The sequence below is a fragment of the Phallusia mammillata genome, chromosome 6, assembly GCF_965637545.1.
Source record: "Phallusia mammillata chromosome 6, kaPhaMamm4.hap1.1, whole genome shotgun sequence".
Classification (NCBI taxonomy): domain Eukaryota; kingdom Metazoa; phylum Chordata; class Ascidiacea; order Phlebobranchia; family Ascidiidae; genus Phallusia; species Phallusia mammillata.
The window spans coordinates 16185316-16205782 of record NC_137257.1 but is presented as its reverse complement, the minus strand read 5'-3'; the positions used below and the strand labels follow the sequence as shown (position 1 = coordinate 16205782).

At 36.9% G+C, this 20467-nt stretch overlaps 5 protein-coding genes across 9 annotated transcripts in view; 3 read left to right on the top strand and 2 right to left on the bottom strand.

Annotated features, from left to right (window-relative positions):
* LOC145232580 (complement C5-like) overlaps window positions 1-4129 on the bottom strand; it is a 30685-nt gene extending 26556 nt beyond the window's left edge. For 3 of the 4 annotated variants that reach the window (XM_080097236.1, XM_080097238.1, XM_080097237.1), the window contains exons 1-3: window positions 3818-3943; window positions 1124-1271; window positions 665-911 (exon numbers count right to left, since the gene is read on the bottom strand). In XM_080097236.1, coding sequence (XP_079953362.1) covers window positions 665-911; window positions 1124-1271; window positions 3818-3873 — 451 coding nt within the window. In that variant the 5' untranslated portion in view covers window positions 3874-3943. Of the gene's footprint in view, window positions 1-664; window positions 912-1123; window positions 1272-3817; window positions 3944-4033 lie in introns of those variants that run through there. The other variant, XM_080097239.1, reaches the window with a different exon arrangement.
* A 2185-nt stretch (window positions 4130-6314) lies between these two features.
* Window positions 6315-7398, top strand: LOC145233405 (succinate dehydrogenase cytochrome b560 subunit, mitochondrial-like). The gene has a single exon (XM_080098125.1). It carries the CDS (start codon window positions 6618-6620, stop codon window positions 7137-7139), a length of 522 nt encoding a protein of 173 aa, XP_079954251.1. The 5' UTR covers window positions 6315-6617; the 3' UTR covers window positions 7140-7398.
* A 31-nt stretch (window positions 7399-7429) lies between these two features.
* Window positions 7430-10734, top strand: LOC145233402 (SET domain-containing protein 4-like). Its single transcript, XM_080098123.1, has 8 exons — window positions 7430-7490; window positions 7549-7692; window positions 7748-7849; window positions 8052-8415; window positions 8476-8665; window positions 9346-9464; window positions 9984-10221; window positions 10291-10734. The coding sequence occupies exons 1-8, from the start codon at window positions 7442-7444 to the stop codon at window positions 10516-10518; spliced, it is 1434 nt and encodes a 477-aa protein (XP_079954249.1). The 5' UTR covers window positions 7430-7441; the 3' UTR covers window positions 10519-10734.
* LOC145233404 (KICSTOR complex protein kaptin-like) lies at window positions 10251-12733 on the bottom strand. The gene has a single exon (XM_080098124.1). The coding sequence runs from the start codon at window positions 11907-11909 to the stop codon at window positions 10659-10661; it is 1251 nt and encodes a 416-aa protein (XP_079954250.1). The 5' UTR covers window positions 11910-12733; the 3' UTR covers window positions 10251-10658.
* A 3930-nt stretch (window positions 12734-16663) lies between these two features.
* LOC145233727 (uncharacterized) lies at window positions 16664-20007 on the top strand. 2 transcript variants are annotated; one of them, XM_080098501.1, is made up of 11 exons: window positions 16664-16905; window positions 16968-17028; window positions 17111-17204; window positions 17295-17455; window positions 17799-17918; window positions 18037-18093; window positions 18156-18249; window positions 18309-18445; window positions 18514-18624; window positions 18703-18858; window positions 19057-20007. In XM_080098501.1, exons 1-11 carry the CDS (start codon window positions 16862-16864, stop codon window positions 19678-19680), a joined length of 1659 nt encoding a protein of 552 aa, XP_079954627.1. In that variant the 5' UTR covers window positions 16664-16861; the 3' UTR covers window positions 19681-20007. The 2 variants fall into 2 exon arrangements, with proteins under 2 accessions (XP_079954627.1, XP_079954629.1); XM_080098503.1 differs by lacking the exon at window positions 18703-18858.
* The last annotated feature ends 460 nt before the right edge of the window (window positions 20008-20467 follow it).

Below are 20467 nucleotides of genomic sequence, written 5' to 3'. Positions count from 1 at the left end.
AAGAATATTTAAAAATCATTCTAACTATCTTAAAACGCTTGTCTTAAAAGAAGCACTTCGGAAATGTTAGCAAACGCCAAAACAAGCAATTTTCCCCTGTGAAAAGGCAAAAAAAAGAGACATTAATTAATTCATAGTTCGTTTTAACTTTATGACAAAAACTTTTGCCAAGACGAATATCATTTATTTGCAAGTTAACATTTTTATAATAAATGCTTGCATGGCACTGTTTCAGGAATGGTTATGCATTATTACTTTAACAACATTGCTAAAAAGTTTTAGTACCCTTTCTCGGAAGCTATTGACTAAGCCAGTGGTTCCCAACCTTCCATGGACCGTGGCCCCCTAAAAGTGTCATTTTTGCCTCGTGGCCCCCTTCATGTAAGCTTGTAAGTCCTGTGGCCCCCTTAAAATGTAAATGGCAAACTCGTGTGGAAATTGGATACTAATATCGGCTTTAAACGCAGGTCGAATAGAGTAAATAGGGTCCGCATTCGCAAAAAAGTCTCAATATAGAGAAATAGTATGCAAAATAGTGGATTAAATTAGGAAAAATTTTAGTGGGTGTTTCTGGTAAATCTACACCTGTGGCCCCCCTGAACACAGCTCGTGGCCCCCCTGGGGGGCCATGGGCCCTGGTTGGGAACCACTGGACTAAGCGTACCTGTGTCCCCAGGTCTATAAACCGTTCGATCAGTTTGTATAAAGATGTGACCCAATTTTCTAGCTATAGGTACAGTCTTGGTGGTCCTCCAACTCCTGGTCGGGTTTGCCTCCACCGAAACTTCAATGACACATTCACAAAGATCGTCGGTGTCTGCGGCATCGCTCCCTCTACATTGATTGGTTGTTGGTGCCACCGACAGGGGAAAGTGGTGCGTGTCGACCGAACTGCTCACGATAACACTTCGCTGTGAACAAAACGAATGGTGTTTGACATTAACCTGCAAATGGCTTCTTAAGGTAATCAATGCTATAACACCACGTGTATCACGTACGTACTTGACTAGAATCACTTTCAGGGTGCTACGGTATGTTTAGCGCAGAAGTTTGAAGACAACCAAACAATCAATTAACGGGCTGACAATTGCCAGAAGAGCTCTCTAAATTTGAGCAGACTTACTTGTTGGTTAAAAATCACGCCACTATCCGTTCGCACTGACATTCGGACAGTAAAATGTCTGCCCACCACTGCATCGAACGTTGTGAGGATGACGTTGTGAGTCGTATCGTGACGTAGTTTGGCAGGGAGATCAAAAACTACATCGAGGCTACAAAAAAAACACATTAAAACCTGATTTCTACATATGAATTCATGTTTTTTTAGTTGTTGTGTGCTAACGCCAGGAAAATTTCCACTTCATTTTTTTAACGCAAATACTTAGACCAGTGGTTCTCAACCTTTTTTCTTTCGTGGCCCACTTTCATTGCACAAAAATTCTGTGGCCCAGTAAATTTTTATGAAAGAAAGAAACAACTATAAAGTAGGTTCAGAACAAAAAAAACTACAGGACATATTTCAAACAGATAATAAGCTCAAAATATGTTAATGCAAAAAATCATAAAACAGCACTTTCCCTTCTTTAATCAAGCACTTTCAGTTATGACTGAATAATTGGACAATTGATATTCTGCTATTATCTGGCTTTATTGTAATCACAAAGTAGTTTATTACATCATAAACATACGGGGTTGCAGAAACTCAAAGTAACTTCATACCATAAATAGAATAATTCAAATTAATTTACATTCCTTCTCAATTCCTCCCCAAGCCATTATTCTTGTAAAATTGAGTGTAGTGACACAAATGAAAATTCTTAAAAAATGCTTTCTATTTTTTTTTGGTCTGTGGCCCAATCAAAATGCTTCCATGGCCCACCAGTGGGCCATGGCCCACTGGTTGAGAACCGCTGACTTAGACAGATAGCCTAATTAGATTATTTTTGACCTCGAATTGAAACGAATTGAAATGAAATACAGAATTACGTTTAATGGTTTAAATCAGGTTTATTGTGATTTTTTGATGTCTGGACTAGATGGAGACGCGTGCTGGTGGTTTTACTAATCCAATGCCTTTGGATTTTAAAGCGTATGTCCACAAGCGAGAAAGGCTTTTAAAAGGTTTATGCCGGGTCGTAAAAAAATTAAGCGAAATAACTTTTTTTGACACATTTTTACAAAACACAACTACAATTGCAATAAATTGTAGTTACAATTGTACATTTAAAAAAATATTTGTAACCAATATCCTGTCGCAACAACGTAAACCATTTCCAAATAAATTATGGGACAAAATCACTCCCACCCTTATTATTGAGACGTTATGGTTCGTACGCATATCAAATAATTTAGCGTTTACACTATATTTCGCCTTTAACAAAACTCCATATGAAACTGGCAATTTCATAGGAATGCAGTAGTTTGCGAAACCGTTGAACAACTTGCCCTAAGAAACGGAAAGAGTCGTAATGGCTCTGGAAAGGAATTGGGATCACCTACAAGACCAGGGGTCACCAAACTTTTTTCACTGCGGGCCGGATAAGTTTAATAATAGTTTAATAATAATTCGTGCGGGCCGGATAGTTTACATGCCCTAGCGCCGTCTTTGCGAACTTAGACCGCAAGGCGATTTTGATAGGGGCGCCAAGATATGGTCTTTCTATAATCTCATTAAAATCAGGTAATGCGACTATTAAATTGCATAGTTAGTCTAATCTTACAAGCAACGCTTGTATAATACGTCACAAGTGACCAAAGAAAGCAATCGTTTGCGCACAATTAACACTTTTAGTCTTGTTTGTGACGTAACAAACTGGCTTTGGGTCAATCCTGGGTGTTGTAATCCCATAAAACAAGGTAATATCAATTCTAAATATCGCGACAGGAAAACTTTCGTAAGAAGTAGATCAATTTTTAAATGTTACAAAGTTATCAATGCGATTTGACAAACCAAAAAATGTGGTCGCGGGCCGGATCCGGCACGCGGGCCGTAGTTTGGTGACCCCTGTACAAGACGAACATCATAATGAACATAATCCCTTAGAGTACATGCTGATTATATCTACTGTTATGAATAATGCATCTCAACAGTGTTTGTAGTTATACATCTTGTTTTGGGGTTGTGTTTGTCAGATTGGAAAACGTGCAATTTAATGTATTCTCTGTTTATTTTTAAAATTATTCTAAAAAGGTGTAATATAAAAATCAAACTGCGGCGATTTGTTTGTGCTTGTAGTGGATAAAAATTACAAGTCGGGGACTTTGAGCGCCTCCATTGCCCGAAGCTAGCTTTGCTTTTAATCCGTTCTTATCTTACAAGTTTGTTGCAAAATCTGCAAGCGCGTGTCATTGAGCTACACAAATCAGCCGCATGTTTATTGATGTGGAGCTTAAGTGACACAACAATGGCACCAGTCGATACTTTCATGTTTCAATGCACTATACCTGTAATCTCAAGGGATTTTTTCACAATATCAACAAAGGGGCGATCTATACCACATCAAAGAAGCCACACAGCCAGACAATTAGCAAATGACGGCAAACCACAAGCACGTCGCTTCAAACATTATAATTGGCAAAAATTGATTTGTTGTATTCTCATGTGTAAAGACAAACATTGCGTTCATTCACTGTATTTATGCTACCGTTTCGTTAAGAAACATGTCGTAGCCAATTAAGACCATATATGACATAGTTTTGAGATAATGAACGAGTATTATACATATTTTCGGTTGTGTTGTGAATTCTCAACAAACTGTTACTTGCAAACAACACATAGCACATCTAAGTTTGATCACATTTGGTACCAAGTACTTACCCTTTCGCACTCATGAAAAGTGCCGTTACCAGACACAAAACATTGCTTGTCTTCATTCCTTCAACTTATTCCTTGCAAATTATACTAGTTAACCTACCACTAAACAACCTTGAACTCGTTAAACGGCGTACATTTGAACAAATACACTTTGTAAAATAGGTAGAACCACACTTTAACATTACAAGACGATTCATACAAATTCGGTTGTGCACTCACTTGCGTGCATGCAAGAAGCCAGGTCAAAACTAGACTTGATTACATTTGGAATCACCCCAGAAGCACACAACTCTCTGCAACGCCGTAATCAGGTAGCCTGTGCCACAAGAACTGCAACCGATCACGCACTGCTTGTTGAACAAGGTTTTTTTATTCAGGTCAGGAAACGCAGAAGGTAAAAGCTGCAAGAAGAAGGGAGTTGCGTCTTGTGCGTCAAAGCAGCGAAGTTTATTGCTTCACAATCGAGTCTGTTGCGTGCTTTCCAAATCGGTGCACGCATTCTATAGCTGATAAATAAAACATATTTACGTCGTATGGTACGTTACTTGAGTTGGTACGGTTTAGTTTGTTGCCCATATTAAGCTGTACTCTGTAGGTACATATGTTTTAGGTAAGTAATAATAGTGAATTGGAATGGGCAAAGTCGGGTATTAACGGCTGACGCATGTTAGTCCTTTTCAAATTGAAAGAGTTGGAATTTTCATCAAAAGTTCATGACTCTTCAGTGATGTTATAAAAATCTTAAAATGCCCTGAAAAGGTGTCAAGAACATTTATTTAAACTAAATTAGTTGTTAGCTAATCAGTCCAATTTAGAAATCGCATATTTTTAATGTTTTAAGCCAAATGGTATAGAAAGACACAAATTTTGCCCAAACATTTAGCTCGGGCTGTGCCACTGATTTAACCTTTATTACATATGATAAGTCATGCATCCCTGATTTCACATCATTGACAAATACAGGCGTTTTGTATAGTTGATTTTACATTGCTACTTCGCATATTTCTGGTCGTGCAGTTTTTTTCCATAATACCACAAAGTTTGAAAGCGTCTAGCTGGAATAGTTCCTATGATAACCTAACATTTAGCTATGCTGTTCTAAGAAACAAAGGATAAACTGCTTTTTTGATTTATGAGGTAGCCTAATTAATGTAATTAATGGCATTTCTGACGTTGAGCAATGACGTGGTGTTGCTGCTATCGGTGCTAGTTGCCACCTGCTACGGTTTACGAGCGCCTAGCTGCAATGCGTCATCAAGAGGGATTTTTTTGTTTCCGGGTCATATTGCACCACATTACTTGGCATGTTTCAGAATTACCTCATTGGGATTTTCACCATGTTTTTTTCTATTCTGCATTTATCAAATGATAGGTATGTGGATCGCCTTTTCTCGAGACACGGGTCATTGATGACGTCTATTTTGGCGCGTGCTGGGTTGTGAAAATGAAAACGAAAAACATCTTATGAAGGTAATATATGCCAACTAATTAAATTAACCAAAGTTCAGTTTTTACCCTTACGTTGGACCACTGCCGATGGATGTGAAATTCAAAATCATTACATAAGCCAGGGGTCACCAAACTACGGCCCGCGGGCCGGATCCGGCCCGCGAGGTCATTTCATCCGGCCCGCGACCACATTTTTTGGTTTGTCAAATCGCATTGATAACTTTGTAACATTTAAAAATTGATCTACTTCTTACGAAAGTTTTCCTGTCGCGATATGTAGAATTGATATTACCTTGTTTTATGGGATTACAACACCCAGGATTGACCCAAAGCCAGTTTGTTACGTCACAAACAAGACTAAAAGTGTTAATTGTGCACAAACCATTGCTTTCTTTGGTCACTTGTGACGTAATATACAAGCGTTGCTTGTAAGATGAGACTAACTATGCAATTTAATAGTCGCATCACCAGATTTTAATGAGATTACAGAAAGACCATATCTTGGCGCCCCTATCAAAATCGCCTTGCGGTCTAAGTTCGCAAAGACGGCGCTAGGGCATGTAAACTATCCGGCCCGCACGAATTATTATTAAACTATTATTAAACTTATCCGGCCCGCAGTGAAAAAAGTTTGGTGACCCCTGACATAAGCGACAAACCGATTAAGTTAACTGCATATGCAAAACCGCCAACCATGTTCCCAAAAAAATGTATATACGAGTAGGCTATGTTGTAGTGTAGTTGGTTCCTAATGTGTTGTTTAATTCTTTCTGATACGTCTGCTTGGAACCTGGAATTCAACTGATTGCAGTTTTTGTGAAAGTGCTCTTAGTGCTTGTTGTTGATGAGATTCTAAAACAGTGTTTCTCAATGGAAACCATTTTAGGTAGTTGCGTTTTTTCTAAATTGCAAGGATGGGTTTGAGTTCTTTAAAATGAAAACTAAATATTATGCTTTTTCTTGCGTGACGAGTTACCTCATGCATGTCGAACATCGAGATCATCACGTTCTCAGTTCTAACTTCAGTGCTAGTTTAGCTGATTGCTGGCAAGAATTTTGACTTATTATGTTTGTTTGTCTGTGGTCATTTGCATATGGAAGTGAGGTAAACGTGTGTATTGTTCAGACGTTCGTTTTTATGCAGTTAACCCATGCACTTAATGGTTTAGAATTATAACTTGTGCGAGTGGCGTCTTGCAAAACGATACAGTTTTGTAAATGAATTTAGACTTTTTATTTCATTTCCACGTATTTGTACATTAGTCAATGTTGCCACTGTTGGTGTACTAAGTTCCATACGAATACAGTGTGTTTTCCATGTTTTATCAGAAAAGCAATAGGTGAAAACTCGAAAATGACCCTGTTAGCCCGAATTGCACTCAAACAATGTACAACTCTGGGCCGACAAAAAGCACCAGCTTTCATGTGCATTGCTAGCAAAACAACAGGAACAGCTCAACAACAAATTGATGACTATGTTGCAAGAAATCAAACAAGGAACCGTCCAACGTCCCCACATCTGACGATCTACACTCCACAACTTACATCAATGCTTTCCATAACCCACAGAGGCACAGGAATTTGGATGGCCACTGCCACAAGCTGTTTTGCATTTGCAACTTTGCTCAGGCCAGAAACTGTTGATTCTATGTTGGCTTTTGCCAGTTCTTTGCATGGAAGTATGTTGGGATCAGCAGTTTTGTTTGAAGCAAAAATGACTATCGCCTGGCCCTTCATGTTTCATGCCTGCAATGGACTAAGGCATCTTATATGGGATCAAGCTAAGGGTTTGGGCATCAAAGAAGTTTATACTTCAGGATGGACTGTTTTGGGACTGAGTACAATACTTTCAGTCCTTATGGTTATGATGTATTAACATATGTAAATCCAAAAAGTACCTAATTATGTTCATTTTGGAATTGCATGCTTTTCCTTTGTGACAAAACTGGAATGATTTGTTGTTAATACTTTCAGAGTTCTTTCATTTATGTTCAGCAACATATCAGATTTATGACTTCTGATATTCTGTTCAAAAAATGGCTATTGCCATGTGTATTTAATGTGTTGTTCACATTTATGCTGTTTAGCTATGGCTTAAGACATTTAACATGGTGTTGTTTATGTTTTGTGCATAGCAAATGCAGATTACTGTGTTTAAACATTAATGAATAAAGTTACATGACAAAGCGAGGAAGAACATCTAGAAAAAGATGTCGTAAATTAAAAGGTAATTGAAAAAACACACAAATAGCAATGTTTATGTCATCTTTCTTACCTGTTATTAGGAAATTCTTATTTCGTTCCAAACCAAGAAAATGTCTTGTTGCGATGGATGAAAAAGTCCTGGAACTTTAAATGCAAGGAACTGTGTGTGGCAGAATTTCACTCCACTGGAAGAGGACTCTTAGCAAAAAGAAATTTTAAAAAAGGTTCAATCTGCAGTTTTGGTCATGTGGGGTTATACAATGTTATTTTTATTTTTAGGAGATGTGATCATCTCTGTACCTAAGGAGGTCTTGATTGGTGTTAGGCAGGTCTGTCAAAATTCCAGCATTATAAAGTTTTTGTTAGCTAAAAACCCATCAGGTTTGTATAAAGTATGTTTTGTTGCATTACGTGTCTGACCTGTTTAGTGGCATATATATATTTCCGATTGTTTATTTGTTAAAATATGTTTTTGCGTGGTATATGTTATATTTGTGGAGCATATTTTGAGTAAAAATTTGTTGCTAATGTGAGCGATTTTTTAACGTAAACCAAACAAACCACTGAAAAAAATGTGTTCTAGGGTTATCAACAATATCTGGTGTGGAAGCGCTATGTATATTTCTAATTGAGGAGGTGCGCCTGCAAGACTATGCAAGGAAACACAACAAAATTAGCATCAAATGGTCACCATACATTTCATCTTTGCCAACAGTGTTTAATCATCCAGTCATCTGGTGTCACTCATCTATAATTTTGTTACCTGAGTCCGTCCAAAAGAATGTCACTAATATGCAGTTGGATGTGTGCAGACAATTTCAAGAAGTTAACAAGCTTTTAGCTGAAGCAAGAAACTGGGGATTAGAAATTAATTTACCCCTAAAAATACTAAGTAGTGACTTTACTTGGGAGGAATACACATGGGCATGGTGCTGCGTTAACACCAGGTGAGATTGGCCTTAGTTTGACTGTATGTTAGTCAATGATGCAAACTTTGCTATTCTTAGGTGTGTTTACTCCAGTCATGATGTACAAAAACAAACATTTGTTCGACCGAGTGCTGCTGATTGTTACTACTTGGTTCCTTTTTTGGATCTACTCAATCATTCCCCAAGTGTGCAGGTCAAAACTGGATTTAACAGCAATAATGACTGTTTTGAAATAACATCAATGTCTAATGTCAAGAAGCATAACCAGGTATGAATACATTCAACTTTATTGTTTTCAATTAATGATGTATAGAATATTTGTTTTTCCAATTTATTTAGCCAAAAATCTGACCATTTTTACAAAGTTCGGGTTTAACTCCATTATTTTTTGCAATTTGGCTGAAACCAGGGGCGTATCCAGAAGGGGGGGGGTCCAACATTTTATTTTGGGAATTTCCCTAATGACGTCATTATATCGCTTTGGAAAATTTCCCCCACAAAAGTGCTAGACCGCACGAGACTGAATACGTAATTGACAGGTCAAAATGCCACTAAATTGTCCTGTCGCCAATTTTCGTTTTCTGGTTCAAAACGACGCGTTAAGCGGCAAAGCGCTTTGTCCCAAATTGTAAGCAGGCCCAAACCCGAAAGTACCAAAACCGAAACCCGGTCCAATTTTCGACTTTGGCGGTTTCTATACCCGTCCAATTGACAGAAAGAACAAATAATTTTCGCGACAGCTTCGTAGTTTCCTAATTTCGCCGCTGATATCTAGCTTACAAAACTGCAGCTGAAAGATAAGCGTTACTGTCAGGTAAACAAAATCTCACATAAAAAAACGGGACCAACTTCTAAAGAACTGAACGCCTTTCAGAAGCGGTCATCCTACTGTTACCCCAAACGCTAATGTGGTGCATCTCTATTTCAAATAAATTTTTGTTTTTGAAGGTGTTTATTAACTACAGTGCTCATGGAAATGATGTGCTACTTGTGGAATATGGATTTGTGTGTCCCCAAGAACCAAATGAGAATGATGTGATAAGGACTAGTATAAAATCAATATCTCAGTAAGTGCTATTGACCTTGGTCTTGTTGACAAGAGAAAGTCATGACACAATGGCTTATTACACCTTCATCATGTTTGTATTGTTGTTAATAGTTGTAGACCTTAAGACATGGTGCAGTAGAACTTAAGTTAAAATATCCTGATATGCGAGTGTTTGAACTGAACAGTAAATGACCCTTCCACAGACAGCATGGTCATCGACAATCACTGTTTATTTAATTCAGTAACTAAATATAGAAAGTATTTTCCAAGCAACGAAATCTGCTGATAATAATCTTGGAATATATATATTTTGCTTAATGGCATTTTCAGTTCCGATAAAAACCACATCCTGATGTGATGAACCTTTTGATCTCATTTCGTCTCATTTCCCTGTTTTAACAATGTTAGAATTTCTGTCCTGTGTTTCTTTTGTTTTGATGACTTTGACTCATTTTTTGTATGGGTTTCATTAGGCTAACTTTTGTACTCATACAAAATGATGTTATTTGTTTTTTTGCTTAAGAATTTTGCTTTCTAGACATCTTCCTGGCGGAAAAGACAAAATGGCAACTCTTAAACAAATGTGTGAACTTACAACATTGTGTGAAGATTTGACATTTCAAAACACTGGGGCATCATGGTCACTGAGAGCAGTTGTAATGTTTCTTGCCCTTCGGCAAAATTCTGGCACTCTAACAAAACAGGAATTGAAAAGTATACTCCATGAAGTTTTGCATTCAAACCTTAAGTCTTCATCATTTAACCTTCTTTCCAAGGTTTGAAATTATATTTTAATATGTTGCCCTTCACCAGAATGTTTTACTTGTGTAATGTTTTATTTTCAGAACAATGCACAGGTCATTTTAGGTCAAGTTTGCATATCGGAAATGGAAAAAGTGAAAATAATGATAGAAAAATGTATTCATGTACAGCAAAGTATGTGTGATAGTAGCACTCTAAGTCGACAAGTTAACTCTGCACTTGATCTATGGGAAATTTATGACAAAATGTTACAAACTTGTTGCAACATGATTCATAACACAGACGTTTTTTTAGAATTTTTTAAACATTAAATTATAATAAAAAATTGAATGCTGTTAAAAAAACTCTTGTACATAGCTTTTTAGGTATTTTCAAAAGTTACTAAACCACAATTTTACACTATTTCTGTTTTTAATATGTAGCTAAAATACACACAGCAAAGTAAAAGGTGTTACGATGATTTCATGTTAAGTTTAGACTTAATTTTGTTTAAGACGCTTCCTATATTAAATTGAAAAACATGTACACCACTAGTTGTTAAAACCATCATCTCCTTTATACCATCGCCAGTCATATCAAGCAGTTTAACTTTGAGTATTGGATGAGCCAGTCCTCGTGACCAACAAGGTGAAACAGAAGAGTATGCCTCATTTGGCAAGTTGTCCATATTGTATGCGAGCAGTTTTTGACCATATGTCCCAATTAGTATCTCATAGCGTCCAAAGATGTGATTTTTAGCTAGTGCACATGATGTAACTACATCGTATGAAGAACTGTTAGCAAACACAGTGGGATTGTTAAACCCTTGCTGTGGAAGATTACGGTACAACATGGTAGATTCACATGAGCTCACAACACAAACATGAACATCTACCACTTTGCCCTCCCAGTTTGTAAAGTAATTTACAACGCCATTACCAGCATTTGAAGGAATCAGCATTAACTGTATTTGTGATATTGGGCTATCATGTTCAATTGTCCAAGACGCTTCAATAGTGTTAGCATGACTGTTTACTAAAAATGCCTGAATCGCACCATTTTCACACCCAATGACTGTTATTCTCCTGTTCTCGTTCACATTGCAAATTTCAAGGTAAGTTGGTATTTCAGGTACTTTACCCAGCTCGGTAAAATATTCTTCTGCGTTTACTTCAGAAAATACAGCCTCATTTTTTCTTTGCGCATACACATGAAAGCTTTTGTCTCCACCTGCCAAAATAAACACTGTTCTTTGCAGCTTATCATAAGGACACTCGACTTTACAGTGTGTCAGTTGATATGGGGTGAAACTTAAATCATAGCTTCTACAGTTTTGTGCCACATTGTCCAAAATCCATTCCTGACCAAAGCACAGATCATCGCCATAATTGCAGTAAATGTTAAGAAAATGTTCATTTGATTCATTACGGAATGTAACACCTATAATAAGACCTCTTGCAGCACAAGCAAAACTGTCAATTGAAATAATACAGCATTTTCCAGGAATATATGTAAAAGAAACTTCTTTGCTGATGCCTTGTATGTCAGGAAAGTTGCTTGTTTTAAAATATTTGCATGAATATATTTTTCCCTTCGTCAGAGCCACCAAAATTGTGTTGTGTGTATTGTGGAGGCCTTCAATACATGTAACTCCGTATATGTTGCTTTGAGATGGCAACCGGTCAAAATTGCTTTCATTGTATGTTGCACAGTCATCATTCATAATAGTTTACAACGGTAACTTTCGTAGTTTGTGCAAACGATATTTCAACAACTGCCTTTAAATAAGTATACTCTACTATGCTTGCATGCTGCAGCAATGAGACTCAGCTAATGAGCCTTATAGTCACGCTTGGTTGCGTTATCACCGTGACTTTTGGGGCCTAAACCTGGTTGAACAACAGGAAAAATGCACACCCCAAACATTTGATTTGTTGTTTAAACAAATATGCTTAAAGAAAACTTTGGAAATTCTTGAGAAATCGAGCAATCCCATGGCCATCGGTTCAATCATAGATAACTTAATTCAATTACGTAAAATAGTTTCGTTACGCTTGGCTTGAGTAACACGGACACAACTTGAAAGTACCAACAGCGCCAGGCGACAAAGTAGGCAAACTGGGTTTGTTTTCCAAGTAATGTCGTTTAGTTCGATCACATTTCTGTTTTGCTGACAAAAGCTTGACTTGTGTCGGGCAGTAGAGTTCCTCTAACCCAGGGGTTCCCAACCTTTTTTCGATCTCGTACCACTTCGACGCTTTGTACTGCCACGCGTACCACTTCTTGCAGAACAACTTATTTAATCGAATCATATTTTATTAAGAATAATAATATTGGCCTACTAAAATAACACTAAAGCAAATTTAATGATATTTTTGCTTTTGTTTACTGTCCACCAATTGGCTGAGCAATCATTTGCCGTAATCAACGCCCACTGTCCCACAGCGTTGTACGGCTTTTCAAAGCAACTGTGCTTCTTGTTGGCAATTGACATGACCTGTAGTTTGTAGATCGTAATGATACGAAACAACAGAAATAGTTACGTAACAATAAGAATAGGCTTGAGGAATTTTTTTTATAAACAAAACCAGATAAACAAAATAGAAAGTTGTGAATCCAAATTTTTGTGAAAAAAACGAAAGCTACTCGCGTACCACTTAAAAAACCACTAGTGGTACGCGTACCACCGGTTGGGGACCCCTGCTCTAACCGTTTCATTGTGAACTGTTCGACAATTCCAAAGGCAGTTCGAACTGGAATCTTCGGTTATGTCCTTTTCACATTTCCATCATTAAACAGTCTTCCACATGGCATTGTGGAGTTGCCACCATGCCAAAAGTTATCAGAGGGATTAGCCAAGTGACGAAATACCAGTGGTAAGTGAAAACAAACAAAATGTTTATTTTTGTAGTGAAAACATGTTTTTAGATGCAAGACCGGTTTTTGAAAAAAACGGTATGTGTGCTTGCAGTCTTCCAAAAAGGTTGGCTTTACTACAAAACTGCAACTTTCTAATGACTTGAATTTCTCCAGTTGCAGGTATGCAGAATTTGACAAACATGCCCGTTTATGATGGGGTTACTTAATGACTGAAGTTAAGTAACGCCTTAAAACAAATGGTTCACCTCCAGAAAAAATGGTGCTACTTTTCTACCACCAAAGATATTAAAAATACTTTTTCACGGGCCGCTTTTTAGCACAAGCTTGAGACTATATTGACTAGAAAAACTTGCATTTGATGATCTAAGATTGGAAAAATTCTTACGGCCCACCGAATTTACAAAATTGGCAGTGATCTTCATCCAGGCTTTGAAAGTGACAATTTTGCAGTGATTAACAGGGAAGCAAGACTACTATTTACTCACCAGTTTTCATGGCAATGAACCTTCTTCTTTGTATTGGTCAAAATAATTGCCCTTTGATGTCACTAATGAAACAACAAAATATGCACTTCCCCTATTTTTTATGTCTCAAAACAGATGTTGAATATCAGGACCTTGATCATACAAAAGGATAGGCTATACATCAAAAGATATTCAAGAAGCTATAAAATTGATTGGAATACAAACATTTTATGACAGAAAAAGTATAATGCAGAAATAAACGCAATTGAAACTTCATTTAAACGTCAGCCATCTCAAGCGAAACCTCTTGAATGCAAAATTGTACTAGGCAGAAGATTTCTACCAAAACAGACTGTGGAGAACTGTTTGTGATTTCCATCGAGAACAAGTATGGGAATGTTGGGTAAAAAAATGTAACTGCACAACACAACAAACATCCTAGTGTACCTTCGAGAGAGATCAAGCTGAACAACTGAGGGGGGCCCAATAATAAATTTGGACTTTTTTGAACAGCATGGAGTATTTGTTAGACAGAAATTCACAAAAATGTTTTACCTTCGCATGGTAGGCAGAAAAAGAGGTACAGTTTTCTTATACCGGTACATTTACTACATTTTTTATTTTAATTTGGTAAAACATAAACTTCATCACCTTTAAAGATGCGTTTGGCCGTGCTGTGATCAAAAAACTATTGACAAATAAAACCAAGAAAAGAGTGTAGCCTAAAGGAAAAATCGCCCAATACAAGAATCATTGTCAGGTCTTTATTAATATCATCCTACATTTTTTTAACAGTAACCGGTATAAAGCCAATTTGCTTGCAAGTATTAGGCTACAGAAAGCACAATTGATGATGTTCCCAAACATTTGCACGACAGAAACCAGACTTTTATTATAGGCACCGCATGAAACAGATTTTAAATGCGGATGAAGTTTTGGAGAACAAATATCTTTCACAAGAAATCAGACATTTCTGATCAAATGAGTTGGTTTTAGTCAAGTATTATGTGTCCATTTGGAATGAAAGTCTCTTCTCATCTTCAAAAACTTCATTCCCTGCAAACATATATGTATTCAACTATGAAACACAATTCAGGTATAGAGTGAGTACAGCTTTCCTAAAGCGTACATTAATTCTTATACTTGACTCAATGTTTGCATCCGGTTTTGAAGAGTATACCTTTACTTCCCCGCAACCAAAACCACACATGAACTATACTAACGTTGTAAGTATGGCCATCAACATTGTCTAATAAGAGCTTTAAGTGGCTGTCCTACACAGACTGCGTATTGCGTCGAAAAACGGTCCGTAATCTGACGTGCGTAAACGGACCGAGTTTACGTTCCGCAAGTGGCTGCGTTTGATATACACAGGATCCGAACGATGGGACTTTCGCTTAAATGCGTCCCACTCCAAATCAGTTGCTTGGCTGAAAAGGGTGGGTATTTGATGAAGGAAGACCGCTAATTTCTTGCATTTTGGTCATCACGGTGGTGGTGGGATTTTAATATTGCTGAACTCGAACATATCGACCAATTTAAGTAAATCAAAATGTTTACAATTAACATTATCCAACCGACCCTTCGCATTTTCTGGTGCCAAACTTTGCTAAAAAAAGATGGCAGTACAATAACAACGCTAGTGGAAACCAAATGTCACAAAATGTTTGTATTTTTTCCCTGAAACACACTTTTAAAGCAGACACAATAAAAAAGTACATAGGTAGCCTACTTTGTATGTGTCAAAGTAACACACAGTGCATATGAGCAATGTGTAAAACCATGCACGTTGACTTGCGATGTTTACCTGTGCAGGTTCACTTATTGTTGAGCTGGAAAACAGATTTGGGACATCAATCGTCTGGTGGACATGCGGTTTTTTGCGCTACCAGCGAAGCATGTTGTACGGTAGCAAACCAGGCGACAAAGGAGACATCATGAATAATACCTTGATTTTTTCCTCCAGGGGATAAGCAAGGCAGTCTGTGCCTCTGAAATGGTCGTCGATATTTATAGCGAAAATATCCACATACTCACGTCATATAGCAAATAAAGTTCCTGCTTTTGTAGATCCAAGCTTCCGATTGAAGACAAGCAGATTTCGGCGTAATTATTTTCTGGCAATAATGTTAAGGCCAATTAAGTTGCAGCCAATGTCTGGTGCTCTTCACAAATGAAGCTGGTGGAGAGTTTTGGCTTCTACGTAATTTATAAATTAGGAAAGAAATTTACATATAGAGCCAGCTAGGGTAATGTTGTGGCGAATAAGGGGTTTCTCCTTATAAGTCTTTAATTCAAAGGGTAATACAATGAAAAACTACGTTTCGCCCTCGTTAAAACACATGTAAAACCTTTTTTTAGAGAATCAGTCTCTGTATCGACCGTTTGATCCTTCTCGCCCATTTTCTTGTTTCGGGATTCATACAACATCAATCCTAACAAATCTCTTCACCTTCCGATCAAGCGGTCTTAAACCACAGCAAGTTATTTTTACCAGTGTAACTTGCTTAATTTTCAGACAAACCTGAGTCATTTGGCAGGGAAAGCGGCCTCAATTTCAGAACAAGCCATGAGCAAGCTGACTCATTAACTGAGCAATTTGCCTTATATCCAGAGCCCTTTCAAAAACACTGCCTCATTTACCGAGCAAAGTGTCTCATTTCATGAGCTGAGCACCCAAAAACTAGTGACGAAAAAGAAAAAGTAACAAAATGCGAACAGTAATCGACATTACTTCGAAAACCCCGACTTTGTAGTCTGCTTGTACCGCCGTTGATATTTTTCGTCGTGTCAGTCTTATTCAAGCGTGAAGAAACCAAGCAGACCTTTTCCGTAATTAGACTCGATGTTGATAGGGATTTCTCAAGAGTGTCGAAATTTTTCTTGAAGTATATGTTTTTCAATAAGAAGCAAAAGTTTTTCTGCAGTTTATGTTTTTCCTGTTGTATTTTTGGGCAAAAAAGTTTTGCGCATGCTACCAAATCGGCAAAAAAGTAAACAGTAACGCAATCAAGCGTGACTACTGACTTACTGGTTGTGGACAGGAAAAAAAACTTGGCTTGCTATGCTTCGCGGCAACGCTCGTTGCTGCAAGCGCTCTGCTGCAAGTGTGAAAAAAACGTAATAACTTTTTGTTTTTTAAAAAAGGTTGTACTTACATAGGATAGTGACGTCATTACATCCTAAGACTGAAAACCGCCGTATTGCATTTTCAGAAGCAGCCCTATATGGACATAGATTGTCAACGTAGTGCAAGAAGATACTAAAATACTGGGGTCCATTAAAGTAAAATAACTACAGGAAATATAGCTGAAATAAATTCAAAAGAGGCATGGAGAAGATCGTAAGAATAACTCCAAAGGAAACGAAAATCATGTATGTTTATTGTACTACAGTATTTTGTACAACAAATGTGAAAATAATTTATGTTGTTGCAGCGTTGTAACTTCAAGTTACTTGGATGAGTTTGATTTTATAACATCTAACAAAATCCAAAAGGTTTGTATTTGATACATTAAAAATGACAATCTTGAATGTACATGTGTATGTATTAACCAGCAACATATGTTTATGGTCGCAGTGGTTTCAATCTAGAGAAAGTGCGAAGAGATCAATTCAGAAATTTGAAGATACCTTTGGTGTGAAGCTGCATCTGCCTCTAAGAACAACACATGGTGGGCCTGTTTTTAGTCTTCTTTTTTGCAGTTGATACTCAGTTTATACAAATGTGTTAATCCACAAATATTTCTACTTGATCCTTGTAGACATTGACAAAATAAAAGTATACTGGAACAATGAAACGGATGTTCCGTATATTATGGTTCATAGTGATTGCTGGAGACCCATTAGCCCAGAGGAAGTTGCGGACCCTCAGCACTCTTTTGTAATTACTATGGTTGAAGTTATCACATTTCCAACCCTCAAGGTATGAAAATTTAACAGTGACATTAACAGAAGTGTTATGGCCATTGGTTAAATAAACTTGTCTTTCAAGCTATTTTATTAAAGGCAATAAAGTTTGTTTGATTTCTGAGATTATTTAAGCTGTATATTCAATAAATACATGTTGTAACTTAAAAAAATATAGCTTAAGTTTAATTTTTCATGTTTATGTGTGTGATGATTTTCCATATTTTAGCATGTCACTTTTTGTAATAAAGGTTGTTATGTACTTTGTTGGAGTCATATAAATAGTGTTCAAAATGTTGTTAAACATCAATATTTTACTGAAACCAAGCCTTTGCTATCTCTTTTCTTCTTTTACTTAGAACAACTCCAAATTCAGGCGTTGGGTTGTAGGTAAACATATCAAGGAACAGATTTCAACTGGAAAGCTAAATCAACAGACAGCATTTTACGTAAACTTTTTAAGGGTTCAAAACAAAAAGGTTTGTTTAATAATGAGAATTAAACACTATTGTTTTATTGACATTAGTAAGCCTAGTATTTTATAAAACTTTGTTTATTCCTTTACAAATATTTTCTTTGTGTTTTTATTTGTTACAGACACCACCAACAGAAGTACCCGGGCAAATAAATAAAATAGATCAATCAAATATAAAGGTATTGAATGTTTATTAGTTTTCTATGTAGCTTCCTAAACTTTAATAATATTGTTTTTCTAGTGGGTTTCTACAGTTGAAGAGGCCCGTAAAGCAGTTGATGAATTTGAAATCTTGACATTAACCAAATTTATTGTAGGAACAAAAAAGTGCTATGGTATACACAATATTTTATGTGCTGTTGAATATAAAATATATTTCTATTGTTTGGCATAGATATATCGAAAGGTAGTATACACTGGGACAATTTAGTTCCGTATGTCATCAAGCAATCTTCTTGGCTGCATTGTCAGCATGGAATAGATCGTATCAAGAAACCTAAAGAAAAGCAAGAGTCACTCATTTTCGAGCAGGTCTACTTGTGCGTTTGCGTACTACTTTAACTAAATAGATTGAAAAACAGTATTTTTGTTATTCATAGTTGCTTGACCATCCCTATCCTGCAAATCAGATGTTTAATAATGGAACAAAAAAGGTTAACTGCAGGGCAAAAATTCGTATACAAGAAATACTACGATTTCCCCAATTTAAAGTAAGTACTTTTCCCAAAAAGTGCCTTGAGCAGTCTTGGGGACTTGATACCAGCATTTATTTAATATGCTTTGTCAAGGCTTACACAAATTCTCAATACGAAATAAAAAAGATAGCTGCAAGTATTCATAAAGCATTGAAGGATAAAGATTTAAGAGAGACTCTTCGCATGGAATGGGCTTGCAGCGTTACATTTCCTAGCAATGATGATCATTCTGGTCATGTTCTTGGAGAAGTATGTTATGGAAATTATTACTTTTGTTGACTTGTTGTCACTTTACATAAATAGCTAGGTAAATGTACCAGGAGCATATTTAGTAATGTATTTTTAAGGACTTACCTCTTGTCATTGTTCTCTCCACAAACTTATCAAAAATGATTGTGTATGCGTTATACATGTTGCAATTTATCGTATGTTATTTTATTACTGCAGTCCGCCGGATTAATCCAAAAGGTTGATAAAAGGATCATCGCAAAAATTTATGAAATGGTGAATTTCGGCATATGCAATGTGGTGGAGGTCATAAATGGTGTAGAATCGTTCGTCGTACATGAACTCTTCAGAGATATGGAACTTCCATCACGTACAAATCGAAGATTTTTCCCCCCAAGAAAAGTGGTACATAACCACTTTTACAAGGCAATTACTAAGCGTCGGCTTGCCGCATCCACTAATTCGTTGGTTTTAGAATGTATAAAGTCAGCGGCTATAACTCATGAAGATGCGCCAAGGCCAGCAACTATTTGCAAATTCAATGACCAATTAGATGATATAAAAACCATGTCATTCCATGTTACTTCTCAAAAAGCTTTGAAACAAGGAATCAAAGATCTTCAAGCCATCAAAGACAATATGGAGAAAACATGTAACTCTGATACTGAACTAAAAATTGCACCAAGTTCTCAACACAAATTGGTTGGAACAAAAAGAAGAGTGTCTTTGCCCAAAAGTTCCGATGAGCTTGCAATTAAGCGACTGAAGATGAACACCGTAAAAAATAGTTTTGTAGGACTTGCTGGCCTGATCCAAAAGAAAAACACCGACGACCACACATGAAAGTCCCATCAGGGTGGTAGACCTTTTAGAAAAGAAAATTGTAGACTTGGCAATTTTATCTAATAGTCATTCTTGTGAAAAGGTTGGGGACCACTTCCTTTAATGCACAATTGTTTGTTTTTTTAAATAAACCGTTTCTGTGCAAGCAGAAAAATAAGTAGAAGTGGTGTTATTTTCAAAGGTTGTAATAAATTTAAACGCCGTTCACAGTCAGCCCAAAGACTATTTATTCTCATATTAAAAAAAAAAAACTTTGCATCTATGATTATTCCCCAAATAGCTTTATCTTGTTTTTTTTAGTTGTCTCGTCAATAAAACGTAACTTTGTTTTGTTGTAATTCGGGAAGCGCTGTGGCACACCCAGTGTTGGAATTCATTTTGTTTTCTATCACAAAAGTCCTATTTTTCCGCCGGTATGTTACAAAAAGTCCATGGACAGTAACCAGTAACTTAAACCGGTTCGCTGATCTCATAAAATTTATTGAGACGGTTCTATAGAACCGGCTGAATCCCACCACTGGGCACACCCACTTTTTGTCAACAATGTCGGATGTGTTACAAAGAACAAGCCCCACGTTCATTAGCTGCTACGAATGTCGGCTAATCCAGGTGCAATCCAAAATTCAAAAAAAACGTCCTTTAATTGTTCAGATATCGGCTACAAGTTTTGTAGGTTACTGCTGTTCCGTCGTACAACATTATAATGTACAGAGTGATTTGCTTTTTGCGGATGGTTTTGGTGACACTATATGTACGCAACCCAAATAATGGATCTGCAGTGCGATTT